Below are 25484 nucleotides of genomic sequence, written 5' to 3' on the forward strand. Positions count from 1 at the left end.
TTGGAGGGCACACACAAAGTAATGTGTGCATCGGGACCCAGGGGAAGGAGCAGTGACCCTGGGGGAGACTGAACCAGACCTACCTGCTGGTGTTGGGGGGTCTCCTGCAGAGGCGGGTGGTGGCTCTGTTTCACCGTGGGGATAAGGACACTGGCAGCCGAGGTTCTGGGAAGTTCTCCTTGCCGTGAGCCCTCCCAGAGTCTGCCATTAACCCCACCAAAGAGCACGGGTAGGCTCCAGTGTTGGGTTGCCTCAGGCAAAGCAACCAACAGGGAGGGAACCCAGCCCCACCCATCAATAGTCAAGTGGATTAAGGTTTTACTGAGCTCTGACTGCCACAGCAACAGTCAGCTCTACCCACCACCAGAGCCTCCCATCAAGCCTCTTAGATAGCCTCAACCACCAGAGGGCAGACAGCAGAAGCAAGAAAAACTACAATCCTGCAGCCTGTGGACCAAAAACCACAGTTACAGAAAGATAGAGAAGATGAAAAGGCAGAGGGCTATGTACCAGATGAAGGAACAAGAAAAAACCCTAGAAAAACAACTAAATGAAGTGGAGATAGGCAACCTTCCAGAAAAAGAATTCAGAATAATGATAGTGAAGATGATCCAGGACCTCAGAAAAAGAATGGAGGCAAAGATCGAGAAGATGCAAGAAATGTTTAACAAAGACCTAGAAGAATTAAAGAACAAACAAACAGAGATGACCAATACAATAACTGAAATGAAAACTACACTAGAAGGAATCAATAGCAGAATAGCTGAGGCAGAAGAACGTAAAAGTGACCTGGAAGACAGAATGGTGGAATTCACTGCTGCAGAAAAGACTAAAGAAAAAAGAATGAAAAGAAATGAAGACAGCCTAAGAGACCTCTGGGACAACATTAAACGCAACAACATTCGCATTACAGGGGTCCCAGAAGGAGAAGTGAGAGAGAAAGGACCAGAGAAAATATTTGAAGATTATAGTCGAAAACTTCCCTAACATGGGAAAGGAAATAGCCACCCAAGTCCAGGAACCGCAGAGAGTCCCATACAGGATAAACCCAAGGAGAAACACGTCGAGACACACAGTAATCAAAGTGGCAAAAATTAAAGACAAAGAAAAATTATTGAAAGCAGCAAGGAAAAAACGACAAATAACATACAAGGGAACTCCCATAAGGTTAACAGCTGATTTCTCAGCAGAAACTCTGCAAGCCAGAAGGGAGTGGCATGATATACTTAAAGTGATGAAAGGGAAGAACCTACAACCAAGATTACTCTACCTGGCAAGGATCTCATTTAGATTTGATGGAGAAATCAAAAGCTTTACAGACAAGCAAAAGCTAAGAGAATTCAGCACCACCAAACCAGCTCTACAACAAATGCTAAAGGAACTTCTCTAAGTGGGAAACACAAGAGAAGAAAAGGACCTACAAAAACAAACCCAAGACAATTAAGAAAATGGTCATAGGAACATACATATCGATAATTACCTTAAACGTGAATGGATTAAATGCTCCAACCAAAAGACACAGGCTTGCTGAATGGATACAAAAACAAGACCCATATCTATATGCTGTCTACAAGAGACCCACTTTAGACCTAGGGACACATACAGACGGAAAGTGAGGGGATGGAAAAAGATATTCCATGCAAATGGAAATCAAAAGAAAGCTGGAGTAGCTATACTCATATCAGATAAAATAGACTTTAAAATAAAGAATGTTACAAGAGACAAGGAAGGACACTACATAATGATCAGGGGATCAATCCAAGAAGAAGATATAAGAATTATAAATATATATGCACCCAACATAGGAGCACCTCAATACATAAGGCAACTGCTAACAGCTATAAAAGAGGAAATCGACAGTAACACAATAATAGTGGGGGACTTTAACACCTCACTTACACCAATGGACAGATCATCCAAAATGAAAATAAATAAGGAAACAGAAGCTTTAAATGACACAATAGACCAGATAGATTTAATTGATATATATAGGACATTCCATCCAAAAACAGCAGATTACACGTTCTTCTCAAGTGCGCACGGAACATTCTCCAGGATAGATCACATCTTGGGTCACAAATCAAGCCTCAGTAAATTTAAGAAAATTGAAATCATATCAAGCATCTTTTCTGACCACAACGCTATGAGATTAGAAATGAATTAGAGGGAAAAAAACGTAAAAAAGACAAACACATGGAGGCTAAACAATACGTTACTAAATAACCAAGAGATCACTGAAGAAATCAAAGAGGAAATCAAAAAATACCTAGAGACAAATGACAATGAAAACACGACGACCCAAAACCTATGGGATGCAGCAAAAGCAGTTCTAAGAGGGAAGTTTATAGCTATACAAGCCTACCTAAAGAAACAAGAAAAATCTCAAGTAAACAATCTAATCTTACACCTAAAGAAACTAGAGAAAGAAGAACAAACAAAACCCAAAGTTAGCAGAAGGAAAGAAATCATAAAGATCAGAGCGGAAATAAATGAAAACAAAGAAAACAATAGCAAAGATCAATAAAATTAAAAGCTGGTTCTTTGAGAACATAAACAAAACTGATAAGCCATTAGCCAGACTCATCAAGAAAAAGAGGGAGAGGACTCAAATCAATAAAATCAGAAATGAAAAAGGAGAAGTTACAACAGACACCGCAGAAATACAAAGCATCCTAAGAGACTACTACAAGCAACTTTATGCCAATAAAATGGACAACCTGGAAGAAATGGACAAATTCTTAGAAAGGTATAACCTTCCAAGACTGAACCAGGAAGAAACAGAAAATATGAACAGACCAATCACAAGTAATGAAATTGAAACTGTGATTAAAAATCTTCCAACAAAGAAAAGTCCAGGACCAAATGGCTTCACAGGTGAATTCTATCAAACATTTAGAGAAGAGCTAACACCTATCCTTCTCAAACTCTTCCAAAAAATTGCAGAGGAAGGAACACTCCCAAACTCATTCTATGAGGCCACCATCACCCTGATACCAAAACCAGACAAAGATACTACAAAAAAAGAAAATTACAGACCAGTATCACTGATGAATATAGACGCAAAAATCCTCAACAAAATACTAGCAAACAGAATCCAACAACACATTAAAAGGATCATACACCACGATCAAGTGGGATTTATCCCAGGGATGCAAGGATTCTTCAATATACGCAAATCAATCAATGTGATACATCATATTAACAAATTGAAGAATAAAAACCATATGATAATCTCAATAGATGCAGAAAAAGCTTTTGACAAAATTCAACACCCATTTATGATAAAAACTCTCCAGAAAGTGGGCATAGAGGGAACCTACCTCAACATAATAAAGGCCATATATGACAAACCCACAGCAAACATCATTCTCAACGGTGAAAAACTGAAAGCATTTCCTCTAAGATCAGGAACGAGACAAGGATGTCCACTCTCACCACTATTATTCAACATAGTTCTGGAAGTCCTAGCCACGGCAATCAGAGAAGAAAAAGAAATAAAAGGAATACAAATTGGAAAAGAAGAAGTAAAACTGTCACTGTTTGCAGATGACAGGATACTATACATAGAGAATCCTAAAACTGCCACCAGAAAACTGCTAGAGTTAATTAATGAATATGGTAAAGTTGCAGGATACAAAATTAATGCACAGAAATCTCTTGCATTCCTATACACTAATGATGAAAAATCTGAAAGAGAAATTATGGAAACACTCCCATTTACCATTGCAACAAAAAGAATAAAATACCTAGGAATAAACCTAGCTAGGGAGACAAAAGACCTGTATGCAGAAAACTATAAGACACTGATGAAAGAAATTAAAGATGATACCAACAGGTGGAGAGGTATACCATGTTCTTGGATTGGAAGAATCAATATTGTGAAAATGACTATACTACCCAAAGCAATCTAGAGATTCAATGCAATCCCTATCAAATTACCAATGGCATTTTTTACGGAACTAGAACAAATCATCTTAAAATTTGTATGGAGACACAAAAGACCCCGAATAGCCAAAGCAGTCTTGAGGGAAAAAAACGGAGCTGGAGGAATCAGACTCCCTGACTTCAGACTATGCTACAAAGCTACAGTAATCAAGACAATATGGTACTGGCACAAAAACAGAAACATAGATCAATGGAACAAGATAGAAAGCCCAGAGATAAACCCACGCACCTATGGTCAACTAATCTATGACAAAGGAGGCAAAGATATACAATGGAGAAAAGACAGTCTCTTCAATAAGTGGTGCTGGGAAAACTGGACAGCTACATGTAAAAGAATGAAATTAAAATACTCCCTAACACCATACACAAAAATAAACTCAAAATGGATTAGAGACCTAAATGTAAGACCGGACACTATAAAACTCTTAGAGGAAAACATAGGAAGAACACTCTTTGACATAAATCACAGCAAGATCTTTTTTGATCCACCTCCTAGAGTAATGGAAATAAAAACAAAAATAAACAAATGGGACCTAATGGAACTTCAACGCTTTTGCACAGCAAAGGAAACCATAAACAAGACCAAAGGACAACCCTCAGAATGGGAGAAAATATTTGCAAACAAATCAACGGACAAAGGATTAATCTCCAAAATATATAAACAGCTCATTCAGCTCAATATTAAAGAAACAAACACCCCAATCCAAAAATGGGCAGAAGACCTAAATAGACATTTCTCCAAAGGAGACATACAGACGGCCATGAAGCACATGAAAAGATGCTCAACATCACTATTTATTAGAGAAATGCAAATCAAAACTACAATGAGGTATCACCTCACACCAGTTAGAATGGGCATCATCAGAAAATCTACAAACAACAAATGCTGGAGAGGGTGTGGAGAAAAGGGAACCCTCTTGCACTGTTGGTGGGAATGTAAATTGATACAGCCACTATGGAGAACAGTGTAGAGGTTCCTTAAAAACTAAAAATAGAATTACCATATGACCCAGCAATCCCACTACTGGGCATATACCCAGAGAAAACCGTAATTCAAAAAGACACATGCACCGAATGTTCATTGCAGCACTATTTACAATAGCCAGGTCATGGAAGCAACCTAAATGCCTATCAACAGACGAATGGATAAAGAAGATGTGGTACATATATACAATGGAATATTACTCAGCCATAAAAAGGAATGAAATTGGGTCATTTGTTGAGACGTGGATGGATCTAGACACTGTCATACAGAGTGAAGTAAGTCAGAAAGAGAAAAACAAATATCGTATATTAACGCATGTATGTGGAACCTAGAAAAATGGTACAGATGAGCCGGTTTGCAGGGTAGAAGTTGAGACACAGATGTAGAGAACAGACATATGGACACCAAGGGGGGAAAACTGCGGTGGGGTGGGGATGGTGGTGTGCTGAATTGGGCGATTGGGATTGACATGTATACACTTATGTGTATAAAATTGATGACTAATAAGAACCTGCAGTATAAAAAAACAAACAAAACAACTAATACTATACTTTCATTGGGTTATCTGTATGGAAATATGTTAATATAAATGTTTCAGACATTACATGAAATTTCTAAAAATCTTATATGTTCTGGTATAATGTTATAAGTCATAATCCTAGTTATTACTTTAAAATGTATATCTCAGAAATAACTAATTTTCTTGTCAACTGCATTATTATGAACATTCATCAAATCTTTAACCGTGGTCATTTGTAAGTCTTTTGTCATTTACAGACAGTTCTGGGTGTACTCTGATGCTTTTGCAAATATGCTCCTATAAAAGGGTTTCGTCTTCAAGAAATTCATGGAAAAGACTCTGACAAGTACAGGTTTTTGGTAACTGACTGTACTGCTGAACTGAATGAATAAGCATTTTCAGAACTCTAATGAAAAACTGATGAACTCATAAAAGTGCTAACAAAAGATCAAGATGAAAAAAAAAATTAATTACATGGGACTGAGTGAACTGATGAGGATGAGTATAATTTTTGTGACTTTCTGTTTGAATTAAAAAAAAAATCCCACAAGGACTCAGAGGCAAAGAATATACAAATCAATTTTCACTGCAAAGTAAAGGAGCTGTTACAGTGGAGGATTACTGGACTGAATGTCAATATTATGACATGGTATGAGTGTGTTTCATGTTTGGTAATTGCAATCATTGTTGCTTTTGTTGTGGTCATCCATGTACAATGCTTGGTGTCAGTCTATTTATCTCTTGTAAAAATAAAATACAGTGTGTGTGTGAAAAAAAAAAAAGATGTATATTATATATACATAATATATATCTTCTGGGATAACCTAGAAGAAATGGATAAATTCCTAGAAACATAAAACCTACCAAGACTGAATCATGAAGAAACAGAAAATCTGGACAGACCAATAATAAGTAAGGAGTCTGAATCAGTAATGAATATCCTCCCAACAAAGAAAAGCCTAGGACCATATGGTTTCCTTAGTGAGTGCTACAAAACATTTAAAAAGGAATTAAAACCAGTCCTTCTCAAACTCTTCCAAAAAACTGAAGCAAACAGAACATATTTTATGTGGCCAGAGTTACCCTAATAACAAAACCAAACAAAGACAACACACAAAAAAGAAAATTACAGGCCAATATCTCTGATGAACACAGATGCAAAAATCCCCAACAAAATATTAGCAAACTGAATTCAACAATACATCAAAAGGATCATACAGGGACTTCCCTGGCGGTCCAGTGGTTAAGACTTTGCCTTCCAATACAGGGGGTGTGGGTTCAATCCCTGGTCAGGCATCTAAGATTCCACATGCCTCGTGGCCAAGAAACCAAAACAGAAACAATATTGTAACAAATTCAATAAAGACTTGAAAAATGGTCCACATCAAAAAAAAAAAAAAAAGGGAAAGAATCCGCGTGCCATTGCAGGGGACACGAGTTGGAGCCCTGGTCCGGGAAGATCCCACATGCTGTGGAGCAACTAAGCCTGTTCACCACAACTATTGAGTCCACGCTCTAGAGCCCATGAACCACAACTACTGAGCCTGCATGCCACAACTACTGAAGCCTGCGCGCCTGGAGCCTGTGCTCCACAACAAGAGAAGCCACCGCAATGAGAAGCCCATGCACTGCAATGAAGAGTAGCCCCTGCTCGCCACAGCTAGAGAAAGCCCGCACACAGCAACGACGACCCAAGGCAGCCAAAAATAAATAAATAAAATTTTTTTAAAAAGATGATCTTCAAAAAAAAAAAAGGATCATACACCATGATCAAATGAAATATATTCTAGGGATGAAAGGATGATTCAACATCCCCACATCAATCAACGTGATACACCACATTTAAAAAATGAATGATAGGGCTTCCCTGGTGGCGCAGTGGTTGAGAATCTGCCTGCTAATGCAGGGGACACGGGTTCGAGCCCTGGTCTGGAAGGATCCCACGTGCCGCGGAGCAACTGGGCCCGTGAGCCACAACTACTGAGCCTGTGCGTGTGGAGCCTGTGCCCCACAACGGGAGGGGCCGTGACAGTGAGAGGCCCGTGCACCGCGATGAAGAGTGGCCCCACTTGCCGCAACTAGAGAAAGCCCACGCACAGAAACGAAGATCCAACACAGCCAAAAATTAATTAATTAATTAATTAATTAAAATATGGAGGAAAAAAAATCATTAAAAAAAAAAAACATGACTTGATGTTTAAAAAAAAAAAATCCCTTTACTGTAACCTGGTGGGATTTAAAAAAAAAAAAAAAAAAATGAATGATAAAAACCATATGATCATCTCAATAGATGCAGAAAAACCATTTGAGAAGATTCAACACCCATTTATGATATAAACTCTCAGTGAAGTGGGCATAGAAGGGACATACCTCAATGTAATAAAGGCCACATACAACAAATCCACAGCTAACATCATACTCAATGGTGAAAAACTGAAAGCTATCACTCTAAGATCAGGAACAAGATAAGGATGCCCACTCTTGCCACTCATTTTCAACACATTATTGAAAGTCCTAGCCACAGCAATGAGGTAAGAAAAAGAAATAAAACACACCCAAATTGGAAAGAAGTAAAACTGTTACTATTTGCAGATGACATGATTTTATGTGCAGAAAACCCTAAAGACTCCACCAAAAAATTATTGGAAGTAATAAACAAATACAATAAAGTTGCAAGATATAAAATCAATATACAAAAATCTGTTGCATTTCTATACGCTAGGCAGAAAGAAATTAAGAAAACAATCCCATTTATAATCACGATAAATTTAACCAGAGAGGTGAAAGACGTACCCTGAAACCTGTAAGACTGTTGAAAGAAACCAAAGAAGACACAAATAAATGGAAAGATATTTCATGCTCATGGACTGGAAAATTTAACATTGTTAAAATGTCCATATTAAGGGACTTCCTTGGCAGTCCAGTGGTTAGCACTCTGCACTTTCACTGCTGTGGACCCTGGTTCAATCACTGGTTGGGGAACAAAGATCCTGCAAGCCATGCCTCATGGCCAAGAAAAAAATAAATAAAGCCAATTAAACACACACACACACACACACACACACACACACACAACAACAGAAAAAGGGATTTCCCTGGCGGTCCAGTGGCCAAGACTCCACACTCCCACTGCAAGGGGTGCGGATTCGATCCCTGGTCAGGGATCCCACACCCTGCATGGTGCAGCCAAAAATAAATAAATAAAATGTCCATATTACCTAAGACAATTTACATCACAGATTCAATGTAATCCCTATCAAAATACCAAGGACATTTTTCACAGAAGTAGAACAAAAATTCTGAAATTTATACAGAAACAGAAAAGATCCTGAATAACCAAAACAATCCTGAGAAAAAGAACAAAGCTGGAGGTATCATATTTCCTGACTTCAAACTATATTACAAAGCCATACTAATCCAAACAGCATGGTATTGGCAGGAAAACAGATACATAGATCAATGGAACAGAATGAGAGCCTAGAAATAAAACCAAACATATATGGACAATTTATGACAAAGGAGCAAATAACATACAATGGAGAAATGATACCTCTTCAATAAATGGCATTGGGAAAACCGGATAGCCACATGCAAAAAAAAAAAAAAAAATGAAACTAGACCACTACCCCACACCATACACAAAAATTAACTCAAAATGAATTTAAAAACTTTAATGTAAGACCTGAAACCATAAAAGTCCAAGAAAAAAAAGGCAGTATCCTCTCTGACATCCATCTTAGCAATATCTTTCTAGATATGTCTCCTCAGGCAAAGAAAACAAAAGCATAAATAAACAGATGTAATTATATCAACTGAAAAAAGCTTCTGCACAGCAAAGAAAACCATCAATAAAATGAAAAGACAACCTACCCAATGAGAGAATATATTTGCAAATAATACACCCAATAAGAGGTTAACATGCAAAATATATAAAGATCTCATACAGCTCAAGAACAACAACAACAAAAACAACCTGATTAAAAAATGGGCAGAGGACCTGAATAGACATTTTTTCAAAGAAGACATACAGATGGCCAACAGGCACATGAAAGGTGTTCAACATCACTACTCATCTTGGAAATGCAAATCAAAACCACATGAGATATCACCTCACGCTTGCCAAAATGACTATTATCAAAAACACAGACAATAACAAATGTTGGTAAGTATGTGGAGAAAAGAGAATCCTCTTGCACTGTTGGAATGTAAATTGGTACAGCCACTATGGACAACAGTATGGAGATTCCTCAAAAAAAATTAAGAATAGAATATGATCCAGTAATTCCACTTCTGGTTATTTATCCAAAGAAAGTGAAAACACTAATCCAAAAAATTATATGCACTCCTATGTTCATCATAGCATTGTTTACAATAGCCAAGATACAGAAACAACCCAAGTGTCCATCAACAGGTGAATGGATAAAGAATTCCATGGATTCTTGGAATGGATGTGAGATATACATACACACACACAAACACACATACACACAACAGAACACTTCTCAGTCATAAAAAGAAGATGAAATCTTGCCATCTGTGACAACATGGATGGACCTTGAGGGTATTATGCTAGTGAAATAAGTCAGACAGAGAAGGACAAATACCATAGGATTTCACTTACACGTGGAATATAAAAAACTAATAAACAAACAAAACAAGATAAATGAACAAACCAAATCAAACAAAAACAAACATGTAACAAAGTGGTGGATACTGGGGGTGGGGAAATGAGTAAACGGGATCAACTGTACAGTGATGAATGGAAACTAAATTTTTGGTGGTGGGCAAGCTGTAGGGGATACAGAAGTAGAAATATAATGTTATACACATGAAACATATAATGTTACAAATCAATGTTACCATAATAAAATTATATTAAGTTAAAATAAGTGGAAGGAAGGAAGGAAACAAAAACAAACTGAATGACTAGAAAAACAAAAAAGTGAAAGGCTAAAGTGAAAGGCTAAAAAACAACTGGTGTTGAATTGGGTGTGGGTAAGACTTCAGAGGGAGATTATAAAATCTAGGATTCTGTACTCAGATAAAAGAGAAAGTATAAACAATGCATTATCAATATGGTTTCTAATGAAATGATGGCTCAGATCTCAAACAGATGAACCAAAGGCCTTGTCCTTCATTCAAAAACATGAAAAAAAGCTGGTAAATAAATACACTTTTTTATTGTTTTAAATTGTTTCAGAAATGTATTTTGATTCCTTGCCTTAACATTTGTTTTCAATAAACTGACCACCTTGTTCCTGCTTACAATAAAGGTCCTTCACTATATTTAATGTCTCACTATTATCTTTAAATAAAGATTTTAAAATATTTCCCTATATCCTTATTATGAGACTTTGCCATTCTGTTTATTACATTTCCTATTGCATTTCCATCTTTAGCCTAAACAATTAAATACATGACACACATTAGGCACACACATCATAACTGACAAGCATACATCATATACTTCCAACAGATTTTATCCAGAACATATATCACTCAAGTACTACCAGTGCATTATAAAGTGAAATTATTTTTCAATTGAATAGTTAATAGGCCAGCTAAGAATCAACGATATCTTCACAGAATTGAAATATAAACTATATTTGCAGAGACAGAAAAGTGACCAAGTTTCTAAATTTTTAAATGCTAAGTACCTAAATATTTCACCATCACCACCTTTATTAACAGTAACCCCCAATAATAGGGAGAGAGAAGGAAAGTATAGTGTTGCAGTCCAATGAGAAGTGCCAGAGAATGTTTACCTTCCGATTCTGATCGTAAGCAGAGTCGATCCCCAAAATGCTATTCACTTCCACATACGGATATTTCTTCTCCAGGACACTGACCACATGCTCAACTTTAACTTTTTCTCCAGTCCTTACTTTGTTATATATCTGAAGAAAGAAAGACCAGGTAACCAACTACACTTTCACATGTAAATTTCGGAGTATTTATTACAAAAGATTTCAGAATGTAGAGGAAAAATGAAAACAATAGCTAATTCTCTTAAAAAGAGCAAATGGGCCATATTAGCAATTCTCCCTTTTCCACATACTTCCTTATGCCTTCTTAGGTTAGAAACTACATATTCTTAAAATGCTCAATCAGTTCATATTCACATTAAGTCCCAAACGCAAAAATGTGTTAATTTTTTAAAAATCCGAATACTTATAAGTAATCCTTGAAATAAGAACTCATATCCATGAAGTTTAAGGGGAAAAAAAAATTTCAAACTACGTATGGCATAATCCTTGTTTTTAAAAGGCAGACGTAAGACAACAACAAAACTGTGTCTGTACACGTACAGTTAAGCATCTGGAAGGTTGCAAGCTTTTAACAGTGGCTGCCTGTAAGGAGCAGGATTAAGGAGGGCAGAGACAGATTTTTTAATCAACACACTTTAATATTATTTTTTAAAAGTTTTAATAATGAACATAATTTCTTTTTACTTTTGCAACTAAAAATAAAGAAAAAGAAATGAAAACTCTTTATCCTTTCCTTCATCGACACAGCTGTGAGGGGAAAACACTTTAAAAAGCAGACTTAAGAACCCTTACTATCCTCAGCAGCGTCACTGGAACGTACTTCACCCCGCAGAGCCTGCTGCTAGCTCAGGTCCCGCCACCATCTCTCACAGAGGCCACAGCGACAGCTCACCGACTGGCACCCCTGCCGCTTTCTCTGCCCTTCACCACATCCACCTCCATACACGCATCACGATGAGGTTCTAACTGGAGTTTACCTCTGTGCTCTGGACACCTATTACCCTGCCCAATGGCCTCAATGAGCACTGAGGTTCCCCTCTCCACTCTGCTCTCACAATACTCTGCTCAAGTCACACTAACAACTTGGAGTCACTACCTCTGATTTGCAGCCACTGTTCAACTGACTCCTGTTTTCCCTCCTACGCTCAGCTGGGACGACTTCCCACTCCACAGAAATGCCCGTGGCCAGCCCTAGTGGAGGGAGGTCCTACTGCTGCTGTAGCCAGCGGTGCTTCCCGCACTGTACCAAATCACCTGTGTGGGGGCGTCCCCCACTAGACTGTAACGTGTTTGAGGAAGGGGGAAATCTTACTCTTCTTTGTATCCCTAGCAGCTGGTACGGGCCTGGCAAAGGGTGCACCTTTAATACAAGCTGGCCAAATAAATAAATGACATTTCAGTTAATAAAAAATGCCCCTGACTGAATCTCTAAACAGTAAACATAACAAGCATAATAAACAGCAGGCTAAAATCATGTTTATGGGTAAAATAAAAGTCGTGAAAATAACTGCTTTAAAGATAAGTTTTTCACCAATTAACACTAATCTGTAAGCAAAAGAACTATTACTGGTCAACTTTTTATACTCAAAAATAGAAAAAAGAAAAAAAACAAGGAGACTTCTCTGTTTGAACTTGAGCAAGTATCTTAAAATATATATATAAAAATCAGGGTATTTCAGTTTCCAGTTAAAATGGAGAAAACAGATAATAAGAATTTTATGACTTGAATATTAAACTGATTCCTAACAAAAATATCATGATGGGGCTTCCCTGGTGGCGCAGTGGTTGAGAATCTGCCTGCCAATGCAGGGGACACGGGTTCGAGCCCTGGTCTGGGAAGATCCCACATGCCGCGGAGCAACTAGGCCCGTGAGCCACAACTACTGAGCCTGCGCGTCTGGAGCCTGTGCTCCGCAACAAGAGAGGCCGCGACGGTGAGAGGCCCGCGCACCGCGATGAAGAGTGGTCCCCGCTTGCTGCAACTAGAGAAAGCCCTCGCACAGAAACGAAGACCCAGCACAGCCATAAATAAATAAATAAAATAAAATTAAAAAAAAAAAAAAAAAAAAAAAATATCATGATGGTCTTAAAAGGGAAGAAAGCAAAGTTTTTTTAAACAAGTAGAGAACATCACATTTACCAAAAGGCATTAATCAGTGATTTCAAATTGCCAAAAGGCAGAAAACTAAGATACATTAATGTATTAATATCTAAGGAATCTTAGCTGAAATCACAACAATCAATTATTAACATTAGTGTATCAATAAAGGCAACTCCGGAAATACAAAATGCATAAAGTTTGTGTGACTAATTTACCTTTTTCTCTTTCCAGAAATATAGAATCTCCTTACCACACACTGTTTCTTAGAGTAAGTTAGATTTTTAAAAATTATTCGCCATTTTGAACAAAAACATACGTGTGTCAGAGTCTGGAAGGCATGATAATCATCCACTTCTTGGGCAACATAATTATACGCTCTCAGAATAGCCACTCCAGCGTCCTGCATCCCATCAACATCTTCAGAGTCATCAACCACAAAGATTAAACCAAGTCTGGGGGAGAAAGGGAAGGGCAGAAAGAAGAAAAAGAAACATCTCGAAGAGTGCAACCAGTTACAAAAGGAAAGGCATCGTCTCTTGAAACACACAGTTCACACCATACTCTAACATGGTTGGCAAAGGCATTCATCACCTGCAGAATAAAAAAGCAGTTTCCCAAAGGTGGCTTAGACTTTTTAACTATTAAAGCAAGCTGTTTCAATATCATGAAATGAGGCCATTAACTGATGTTTAAGGCATTGCCATAGTTTTAGATGGAGATTTTGTTCTGTTTTTAAATAAAAATTAAGGGAAGTGAAAATTCTCAGAATGTGAAAACATATAGAAGGGGGCGGGTGGATTTTGAAATTTCATACCAGCAATATGGGCATCATAGGTAAATGGAAAGCATAAAAATATTTACTACTGTCCTTAGGCAAAAAGCTACACCCAAAGTTAAAGTTTATTACATTTTAAAACTTAAAGGAATAAACCACAAAGAGCTACACATCTACAGACTGGCCAAAAAAACTTGCACTGGCCATTATACAGGCCACTAGCCTCCATCTTAGAGAAAAAGCAATGAAAAAAAGGACAGTCTTTAACTCAAATGGATCACAGACATAAACGTAAAACACAAAGTTGTAAAATTCCTAGAAAAAAACACAGGATAAAGTTAGGTGATCCTGGGTTTGGCAACAACTTCTTAGATCTAACACCAAAAGCACAACCCACAACAAAAAGAACTGATAAGCTGGACTTCATTTAAATTAAGAATTTCTGTTCTGCAAAAGAAACTGTTAAGAGAAGGAAGACAAGCCAAGATGAGCAGAAAATCTGTGCAAAACACATACCTGATAAAGGACCGATATGCAAAATATGCTAAGAACTCTTAAAACTAACAATCAAAAAAAAAAAAAAACCAGTTAAAAATGGGCAAAAGATCTAAACAGGCACCTCACCGAACAAGGCATACAGCTGGCAAATAAGCACGTTAAAAGATGCTCAAAATCATATGTCATTAGGAAATTTCAAATTAAAACCATAATAAGATACCGCCATACACCTATGAGAATGGCTAAAATCCAAAGTACTGACAACACCAAACTCTGGAGAGGATGGGGAGCTATAGGCACCCTCTTTCATTGCTGGTGAGAATGTACAACAGTACAACCACTTGGAACACAGTGTGGCAGTTTCTCAAAAAACTAAACACATTTTTACCATAAGATAAAGTAATCACACTTAGCAGTATTTACTCAAATGTGCTGAAAACTTATATCCATACAAAAACCTGCATACAAATGTTTGTAGCAGCTTTACTCATAACTGCCCTAATCTGGAAGCAACCAAGACGTTGTTAACAAGTGAATGAATTAAAAAAACTATAGGACATCCACATAATGGAATATTATTCAGTGATAAAAAGAAATGAGGTATTAAGCCACAAAAAGACATGGATAAAGCTTAAAAGCATACTGTACTGCTAAGTGAAAGAAGTCAATCTGAAAATGTTACATACATCATGATTCTGGAAAAGACAAAAACTATGGAGACAGTAACAAGATCAGTTGTTGCCAGGAGCTGGGAGAGAGGGAGGGAGAGAGGGAGGGACAAACAGGTGGAGCACAGGGCATTTTTAGGGCAGTGAAGCTAAGCTATATGATACTATAATGGTGGAAACATGTCATTATACGTTTGTCAAAATCCACAAAATGTACAGCACAAACAATGAACCCTAATGTAAACTATGGACTTTAGTTAATAATAATCTAGCAATACCAGTTAATTAATCAGCATTGCTCTAAAAAAATACAAAGTCTATTAATTTTTTTTAAAAAGTGCAGCCTAAACATATATGATAAACATATATCAAACATCACGCTCTCAGGAGGTATGTGTAGAATTTGTGTATGCATGGATGAGGTAGTTGAGAGGGCTTGCTTTTAGATTAAAAAGTGTCTTTGTCTTTTTAAAACCCGTCTTATGACAGAAATCAAATGAGTAAGCCCCAGGCAGAAATGACCTAAATATTATTCTTATGAAAATAAAAATAAGGTCTAGAACCTAATTATCTCCTCACAAAGTACTTCCCTTTCCCAAGTATTCAATTTTTGAAAAGGGCAACAGAGCTGTTCTGTTAGCTAAGTCCCCAAATCCAGACTTCTGTTTCTCCCAGGACCAGTCCCTCACCAAGTACCAGCAGGGAGGCTCTCAGATTTGTCCCCTCCTCTCCTCGGTCCCTGCCAACAACTCCGTGTACCACAGCAACTCATACAAAGGAAAACAACCGCTGGTCTGCCTTGGTCTTTCCACCCACTGTTCACGACATGCCTGTGAGTTAAGTGCCTTCCTCTCACCTACCTTTGCAATCTGAGGAGCCCATGCCCTCTTCCTGTCCCTCAATGCGATGCAGTAGATCTTTACCTAATGCCCACTGTGTACCATGAGCCAACTGCTTCTGTGTTCTTCTATTCCCGTTTCATCAAGACAGAGCTCTGGCTGTGATCCTCCACCTAACCATGCGGTATTCATGTTTACATTAAAAATTTCATTCAACTCAAAATCTCTGCTTTTCCATCAATGAAAACTCGCCATTTTCTTCAAAGTCTATCTTAAATCCAACTTTGCCATGAAACCTTTGTCCTTCCCAAATATCTGTCTGTAATCTTCTTTTTCCCTGAAATTCTAAAGCACTTAGAACTAGTAAGGACATAACCTAGCACTTGATTGAATATCTTACTGAAAGTAGGCACAGTATTTTTTCCAAGGGGGTAGAAATGTGGCTTATGTTCCACTCAGCATTTAGCTCAGCGCTGAGTATGGAACACACAAGACCATTTGTTAGCTAAAGAGCTCTTTTCTTCTTTATTTTCATGTTTTCTAAGAATTCAAATTTTATCAACATGTAAAATTACCACATACTATTCAGAATGTGGGAAAATCTTAATCCTTATATGTAAAACCTTCAAACATTGTTCTGAAAAGGTACAGTGGAAACCCCAGCCATTTAAGTACCCCGTTGGCAGATTTGGTAACACAAGTGAAATAAAAGTGTCTGTTTGCATCTATAAAAAGCTGTGTATACATTTAGTCCTTGACAGTCTGACAAAAGTTCTTGGCAAAGCTCCTTATCTCTGCTGAAGGTAGGCTTTGTGATGTGAACACTTACTTAGGAAAATTCCCTAAGCAAGCTGAGATCACATGCTATTTTTACACAGGCTATTTATTAATAACTCAATGACGGTAAGATTCTATTCATTGAGAATCAAATTCTCTCCCCCAAAAGATACCGGCTTCATACTGAGCAAAAGATAAAACTGCCCTTAACGATCCCCACGATGAATTATCCTACAATTCAGTAACACCAGGCTTGTTAAGAATGACAAACAAAACCTCAGCTAAATGAGATATACCATCATGTCGACAGCGGTGTTACCTTAGTGGTATATGATTACTGAGGAACATCTCAGCTGTGTGAACCAACTCTGTGGTGCTCTCATGAGCAGGGTCAACTATGAAAACCTGCAGGGGAAGGGAAAGGAAAACATGAAACGACCTTTATTCAAATGTCACTGGGCCCATAAAAATGTGCTTTGTGACCACCTAGAGGGGTGGGATATGGAGGGTGGGAGGGAGGGAGATGAGGGTGGGAGGGAGGGAGATGCAAGAGGGAAGAGATATGGGAACATATGTATATGTATAACTGATTCACTTTGTTATAAAGCAGAAACTAACACACCATTGTAAAGCAATTATACTCCAATAAAGATGTTAAAAAAAATTTTTAAATGCCTTAGTCTTTACACTTGAAGGCCACCTTTTTCCAGCTACTTTTGAACCACATAAAAAAGGAGTTATACAAAGAGCAGTTACCCTCCCTCTGTCTTCAAAGAATGTGGTACTGAAAGGCTAAGTGGTTTTCTCATGATCTTACGCTAACAACATGGGAATTGTATCCAGATGGCTAATACATATTCTTCACTACACCTAACAAAACCCAAATTTTATTAACTCTCCCACCTTAGAAAATGGAGATTAGCTTCCTGTGTATTCATTTCGAAGGATCTCTGAATTAAGAATTCATTTAGAACCCAATTTTTAGACCACAACAGTAGCTATTATGTATTAAGTTTTCATGATGTACTTTAAAAAATAATAATTATCCCATTTAATCTCATTTAATCAAATAAAGTTCTCATTTAATAAAGTTTAATAAATTATCTCATATGGTAAGAGTAAAAGAGATTGAAATTTTGACTGGGAAGGAAAAAAGTGGTTTCAAGAGTGAGGAAAGTATACAGGATCATTTCCCTTGAAAGTTCTGAGGAAGCCAACCTTGGCCATAACCTGTCCCGTCTCTTTAGGAACTACATGAGGTAAAAGAAAGACATGAGAGGGGAAAAGAACGTCAACTAAAAACCCTCTTCCTCTATCTCTCTAAAGCAGTGGAATAAGGATTAAAAAGCAGGAGCTGACGAAGACTTACTTAAGGGAATAAATTGAACTATTAAATTTTAGGGATTAAGATATTCAAGAAAAACGGTAATAATACATTCATCTTCTGAGTAAAAACAGAACTATCTTAAAACTCAACACAGTCTAAACCGTGAGGTTAAGGATGAGGAGCATTTCCTTATACACTGACATTTCACAGCCCTACAAACAATCAGTACACTTCCCAACCCTTTCAGTTTGAATATGGAGCTAGAAAAAGAGCGTATCTAGTGGTGGTGGTGGGGAGAAGCAGCTAGTAAAGGAGAGAAGTGAACATTCTAGATATGACAGAAAGGAGGGGAGAAGGCAAGGGAGAAATAGAGATCACAGCCCAGCAATAAGGAGTTTTACTTACCATGTTGTGCAAGTTTTTCCTGATCTGTCGGATAACACCAGGAAAAGTGGGGCGAAGCAACTCCTGTAGACTAGAAGGCCATGAATTATATCTGCTATCAACCTCCAGGTTGTTGATCCACTACAAATAAAAACCACAACATTGTGCATACACTTTAGTCACCGCTAGTGAAATTTGCAGAAATAACAATAAGACTTTAAATTATTTCAAGAAGCATCACATGGGAAAGACCATTTTTGAAAATATAAAGATCAAGTAGAAAAACGAGTGACTAAAACACAAGCCACAGAATAGGAGAAGGTATTTGCAACCTACGAAATCAATAAAGGGCTAGTGTCAAGAATATCTATACAAATCTAATATATCAATTTTAAAAAGGCAAGCAACATATGAGAAATGGAAATGAGTCAAGAATATAAATAAGAAATTTACAGAGGAAATTTAAATGGGCAATTAACACAAGGAAAAATGTACACCTTCACTAGTAATCCAAGAAATATAAACTAAAAGTACAATGAAATTTCACACTAACTAAACTGCAAAAAAAAAATTTTAAGTTTGTCAATATCCATGAATAGGCAAAAATATAGAACAATGGGAATTCTCACCCAATTCTGGTGTCTGGAACAGTCACTTTAGAGAAGATGACCTAATAAAGTTGAAGCCTTTATTACTACCCTACCACTAAGTACTACAGCTCTAGGTGTCTACCCCAAATATATTCTCACATGTATGCACGAAGAGAGAGGTACAAAAAGAGCCGTAACAGTACTGCTTATAACAGCAAAAGATTAGAAACAACTAAATATCCATAAAAAAGGAACGGATAAATAGTATATAATATTTGTACAAAAAGAGCAGGGTGGGAAAGTATGTGTATATTACCTTGCTCATGTAAATAGAGTATTTCTGGAAGGATATACAACGAATTGACAATGCTTGTTGCTTCCAGGGAGAAAAACTGGACAGCTGGGTGAAGAGTTTTTTCACTACACACTCTTTTGTATGTCTTAAATTCTAAACTGTGAATTTATAAAAGATATTTTTAAAAATAAGTAAAATATAAAACATGATGTGATAAACTAGATCTATATGTATCAACCTACATAAGCCTTGAAAAAATTATTAATAAAAAAAATTGATGAAGGATACTGATAATGGCATTTTTCAAAATTTTAAAACATAAAATAGGGAAGAAAATGATCAAGTAAGGGACAGGAGGGATACACGCCCACTTCAGAAGAGGAATTACCTGCAGGGAGGAGAGGCATGGAACTGGGAAGAGATATAAAGAGGGCTTTGACTGAAACATTTTTTTCTTCCAAGAAAACATGAAATGATTAAATGTTAGCATTTATTAAGTATGGTGATGGGTCCTATGATTGCTAATTATGTTAGTCTCCTTACTCTTCATAATGAAAAAATTTTTAACAGAAAAAAAATGACATAACAGTATTCATCAAAATAACAGTTACACCACCAAGTGAGAAGTCAAGTAGTGAACATCTACATTCTATATTATTCCCCTTTCCAAAAAATTTCCCTAAAATCGGTGCAGGACAGACACCAAGAAAAGGGGACTGGAGAGCTGAGGGTGCCAGACACGTCTCCATCACCGACCTCACTTTCTCCACAACTGCCCGAGACAGCTCTGCTCCCCCTAGTCTCTTCACAGACGAGGAGACAAAGGCCCAGCGACATCACAGAGCGATATTAATCTACATAAATCCTTCAATATAAAATATCAAAGTCCTGTTAAAGGAGGTTGGTAACTACAAACTGATATTTTTAAACAAAATCACACAAGACTTGTGTGCAACTGAGAATATACAAACTAAACACTTTCCCAAGAGATGCTCAGCCGAATTCCTAAAGAGATACAAAAGTGGAAAAATCACGGTCTTAACCACAGCAAACCTAATAGCTCAACTTTCTGGAGCATTTAAGAGCCTACTTTATTATATACACATAGCCCCATATAAGCAGTTGTTGTAAATCTTTGATGCCGACAAAAGAGATAATAGGAATAACTTACCTCTGCTAAAAGACAAATGCGAAAACCATAATAAAATACTTGGCCAGGCCACTCCCTGGACACGCTCACAGAATACCTACCGAAATAGCAGGGCTCCTGATGTCTACGGCATAGTCGGCCTCAGAGGGCTGGGTGTTCAGTTTCAAAACATTATGCAGAGAAAGGCCTTCTATTCCCAATCTATGCAGACCCTCCATCACCCGAGCTTCATTCCTCAATATATCAAACAGACTGAAAAAAACCAAATAGGTATTTGGGAGAAAGGGCTTTAAAAAAAAAATTCTCACCATGAGAAAAATATATCAGTTCAAACTCAATGCCCTATCAAACGAGTTGAGAAATCAAAAGAGGGAGCTCTTCCCTTGCTTCCTTTTGTCCAAATATGCAGAACCAAGTAGGGAGGAGTTGCTTCTTGGCTGATGTTTATTTATACTTATCAATATATACACTGTGTATAGAAATTATCTCTAAGTATAAACACACAATTTGAGGATGAAATAATCCTAAATGTGGATTTTACATTGCATGTTTTTAAAAACACTAAAGTAATCTCCCTGTGATATTTCTTACAACTGCACATGAATCTAAAATTATCTGAAAATAGTTTATTAAAAAAAACACCAAAAAATATACTAAATAATGTATGTTTCAATATCAGCATCAATTCCCACAGGTACACACACATATGATCACAGAAAACGGTCTGGAGGAATTCACACCCAACTTAAGAGGTTTTCTGGGCAAGGAAGAAGAAATAAGAAGACTCTGCATTATTTAAAACTGTTTACAATAAGCAAGTACACAGTTTGCAATACTCTGGAAAATTAAAGAGATTTTTTTTAATAAAAAATAAAAGGGCAATCTTTTAATGTGTCCTTTACTAATTTTTTACTAGCTCTGAAAGCAGTATATGGACATAAAAGCTCAATTAACATAATGTGAAAAGTATCTTACTGTGGAAACTGCTTCTTTTAAAGCATTAACCAACCACAGCTTTTGTTTTCACTATTATGAAGCCACAGTATCAACTGTGTCAATTTTAATATCAAAGATAAAATCAGAATTCTACCTGACTGTCTTCTGCACCCAACCCCTCCAAAGTTCATAAGGAAAATTTAAGAGCAATTTAGTCCTAAACCACATTTTAACAAAACAAAAAGGTATCAAATAATATATGTAAGACAGATCACCTTCTGAGACACCAGAGGCCGCATTTTGCATAAACCTACTTCATACTGTTCTCAGAAACAAAAGAACCTGCTCTCTTCTGTTTCTATGGTTAACAGGCAAACTAAGGCTCTAAAAGGGCACCCTCAAAAGACACCTGGGCCTTAAATGTCCAAGGCATCAGATGTACATTATGATAAAAAATGGCCAAGTATCATCCTGCCCATCCCAGCCAGAGCATGGGCCTACCTAAATGCACGCACTGGGCCTGATAAGTCATCAGGCTTTGCGACCTGTCACATCAAGGAGGAACAACAGTCTGGACATATCATAAGGAGCCACACATTATAAAAACTTTTCAGGGTGAAAAATATTATCCATACCTGAATATATCCTGCGTCTCTAAATCAATATGAAGTCCATTGATGAACAGTGCTGAATCTCCAGGCTGTAATCCTAAAGTTCCCTTGAAATACTGAAATATTAAAAACTTATTAAGGAGCAGGAAGAGAATATTTAACAAAAATTTCCAAGTTTCTGGTTGTATTATATGTACAAATGTTGACAATGATTAATACAACTGTTTCCTACAATACTGGGGATAGGGAGGGTGTTAAATAAGCCAAGCACAGAGAGTTACTTTTCGGCTGCCCTTCCCTGTCTGTGATGCCAGCCAAGGTTGTGCTAGCAGTCACTGACAGCTGGGCCTTCTGGATGAAGTCCAGGGATCCGATTTAAAAGGGTTTCAGGGCTTCCCTGGTGGTGCAGTGGTTGAGAGTCTGCCTGCCAATGCGGGGGACACGGGTTCGAGCCCTGGTCTGGGAGGATCCCACATGACACGGAGCAACTAAGCCCGTGAGCCACAACTACTGAGCCTGCGCATCTGGAGCCTGTGCTCCGCAACAAGAGAGGCCACGACAGTGAGAGACCCGCACACCGCAATGAAGAGTGGCCCCCGCTCGCCCCAACTAGAGAAAGCCCTCACACAGAAACAAAGACCCAACACAGCCAAAAACAATAAATTTTTAAAAATAAATAAATAAAAAATAAAAGGGTTTCAAAACCCCACACCTCCCTTAAGCTTTCAAACTAAGGCACGCCAAGAAACTTTGAGTTGCTGAGCTAAGGACAGCACCTACATACACCCGAGCTCTCCAAGACCACCTCCATGGGGCCCTCCAGCTGCTGCTCTCTGACGCAGTGGCACGCATGTGACCGTGCAGCCCCTTCAGCCCTCAGACCCGCTTGATCCCCTGGACTTTGATGCCATATCATACACAGCTTCTGTTGGCTTATATACTTTCCAATCAATTCCTCTTTCTCTCCAAGGAAACTGGAAGGGTTGATCATATATTCAACACCACACAGCAGAGAAGGGAAGAAACGTATCAGATACTAGGGACAGAACATGGATCCCTTAGCTCTCCCAGGGCTGGGGGAGAGGGGCAGGGATCGCTGAGCTCCCTTCACTCCCCCTCACTCAGTGGACAGAGAGAAATGAACTCTAAGATCTAGGACTGCATGGGAAAAACACAAAACAATGCAGAAGCCACGGCTTTTGCGTCTCTGCCCTGCCAGGATAAAATGGCAAGGAAGTTAAGGGGATAATAGAAATTTGCATCAATGAGAATCAGAATTTCTTACAAGGGAAAGAAAAACTCCACGTCCACTCATTCCCAGGCTGTGAATACAGCACCCTGTGACTGTGGGAAAGACTGACTGGGAACTACGTGAAAGGAAACACAACAGAGGATGGGGATCCCATTCTGAAAACAGGGGACTGCACGGAAGTTACCAAATGCTCTGCCCTACTGGGCTTCTACAACTCTGGCAGCCAGACCTCACGCTCCCGGCAGAAGATCGGAAGATCCTTTTCGGGAGACTAAACAGCTCAAGAGGAAAGGTTTAAAGATTCTGTCACTGGAGTTCCCTGGGAAACAGCCATACCACCACAGCTTACAGTCACAAAGACGCATCCTTCGGGCTTTCAATCAGTTTTTTATTGCCTCACTCTCTAATATGAGCAGTTAGCGAGAGATCACCAGACATCTAAGGAAAGCCTCTAACATTAAACACAAGAGATCAAGACAAAAAGAAAGGCAACTTAAGAGGGAACAGACTATACAGAGAAAAGAAAACACATACATGAACCATCGATATCTTCAGAAGGATAAGACAACACCATAACAAGGAAGAATTCAAGAATAACCCTTGTAAATTAAAAATCTGACAACTAAAGAAAGAAATCTCAACAAGTGGTCTGAAAATCCTTCCCAGAAAGTTTAAAAATAAAAGACAAAAGAACTGGAAAACAGGAAATAAAAGATTTTTAATCAGGCCAAACTAGTCAAGGAGATATAACATCTTAAGAATAAATAGGAATTCTAGGAAAACAGAAAAGACAAACCAAAAAGAAGAAATGCAAAGAAATATGTCCAGAAAATTTCCCAATACTAAAGGAAAAGATTTTCCAGATTTAAAGGGCCCACTAACCACCCAAGAGTACAAAGACTTTTTAAAAAGGCATTATCACTATGGAATTTCAGATTACTAGGGTCAAGGAAAAGACCCAACATGATTCCAGAAAGAAAAACCAGGTCTCATACAAAGGCTTCAGACTTCTCAAAAGCCATAATGGAAACCAAAATTCCAAGGAGCAATGACTTCAAACTTCTAAATGACTTCCAACCTAGAATTCTATACCCAGCCAAGCTATCAATAAAAACAGAAATGGAAGGGACTTCTCTGGCAGTCCAGTGGTTAAGACTCCACGTTTCCATTGCAGGGGGCATGGGTTCGATCCCCAGCTGGGGAATTAAGATCCTTCTTGCCGCTCAGCGCAGCCAAAAACAAACAAACAAACAAAAAAACAAAATGGAAAACTGACTTCTCAGAGTCTGAAATTTCCCTCACATGCAACCTTTCTCATGAAGAATGATTTGCTGCACCAAAATAAAGGAGTAAACCAAAAACAAAGAAGACATGGAATCCAAGAAATAGGAGATCCTAAAAAAGAGGTTAAAGGAAGGTCCCAGGACAACTGGTATGTACTAGACATAAAGAACAACCAGTCCATAGTGAAGCAGATCAAAAATTGATAAAACCATGACAAAAACACAGGGATGGTAGAGAGATGGGGAAAGTGCCAATATGGAGTACTGGTAGACAGTGGGAGAAGTGGGGAGAGCAGTGAAAGAAAGTCAGACCTCATCCTTGTAACAGAAGGCCAATACATAAGATTGGAAACTGAGAAAGTACCAATTTAAGCTTGCTGGAATCTGGAGATAAATATCCAAAGAATCAACTAGGAGTTGAAAGCAGATGCTTCTGGGAAGGGGGACACACAGGGAGTGAGACATGTTGGCGGGGGTGCTTTTTTCTAAAGAAACAGGTAGCACCATTTGATGCTTTGAATTATATATTCATATTCAACTTTGATTAACTACGGAAAGTATAAAAAAGATTACAGAAATGAATCAAAATACCATCGTCTTTAATAAAAGAAGAGTAAAACTATTAAATGTCACTGATTTAACTCACATTTCCGCATCTTTAAAGATATAATACAAAACAGAAAAGCCACTATTTTCCATTGGTTAATACCTTCTGATTCTCTTCCACTTCGGTTCTAAGTTCTGAACTCACGGCTGTTTTTGTTATTGCTCTAAGGAAAT

General features: G+C 37.9%; 1 protein-coding gene and 1 long non-coding RNA gene across 2 annotated transcripts in view; both read right to left on the reverse strand.

Annotated features, from left to right (window-relative positions):
- The window catches only part of LOC309662707, a 228288-nt gene that overhangs the window by 79527 nt on the left and 123277 nt on the right, over positions 1-25484 (reverse strand). The window lies entirely within an intron of this gene.
- UGGT1 (UDP-glucose glycoprotein glucosyltransferase 1) overlaps positions 1-25484 on the reverse strand; it is a 116131-nt gene that overhangs the window by 63170 nt on the left and 27477 nt on the right. The window contains exons 11-17 of the mRNA XM_082465748.1: positions 25414-25474; positions 22194-22285; positions 20724-20874; positions 18609-18728; positions 17196-17281; positions 13636-13771; positions 11216-11347 (exon numbers count right to left, since the gene is read on the reverse strand). Of these exons, the coding sequence (XP_082321874.1) occupies positions 11216-11347; positions 13636-13771; positions 17196-17281; positions 18609-18728; positions 20724-20874; positions 22194-22285; positions 25414-25474 (778 nt within the window). The remainder of the gene's footprint in view (positions 1-11215; positions 11348-13635; positions 13772-17195; positions 17282-18608; positions 18729-20723; positions 20875-22193; positions 22286-25413; positions 25475-25484) is intronic.

The sequence above is a fragment of the Balaenoptera physalus genome, assembly GCF_965194825.1.
Source record: "Balaenoptera physalus genome assembly, chromosome: 6".
In the NCBI taxonomy this organism is placed as follows: domain Eukaryota; kingdom Metazoa; phylum Chordata; class Mammalia; order Artiodactyla; family Balaenopteridae; genus Balaenoptera; species Balaenoptera physalus.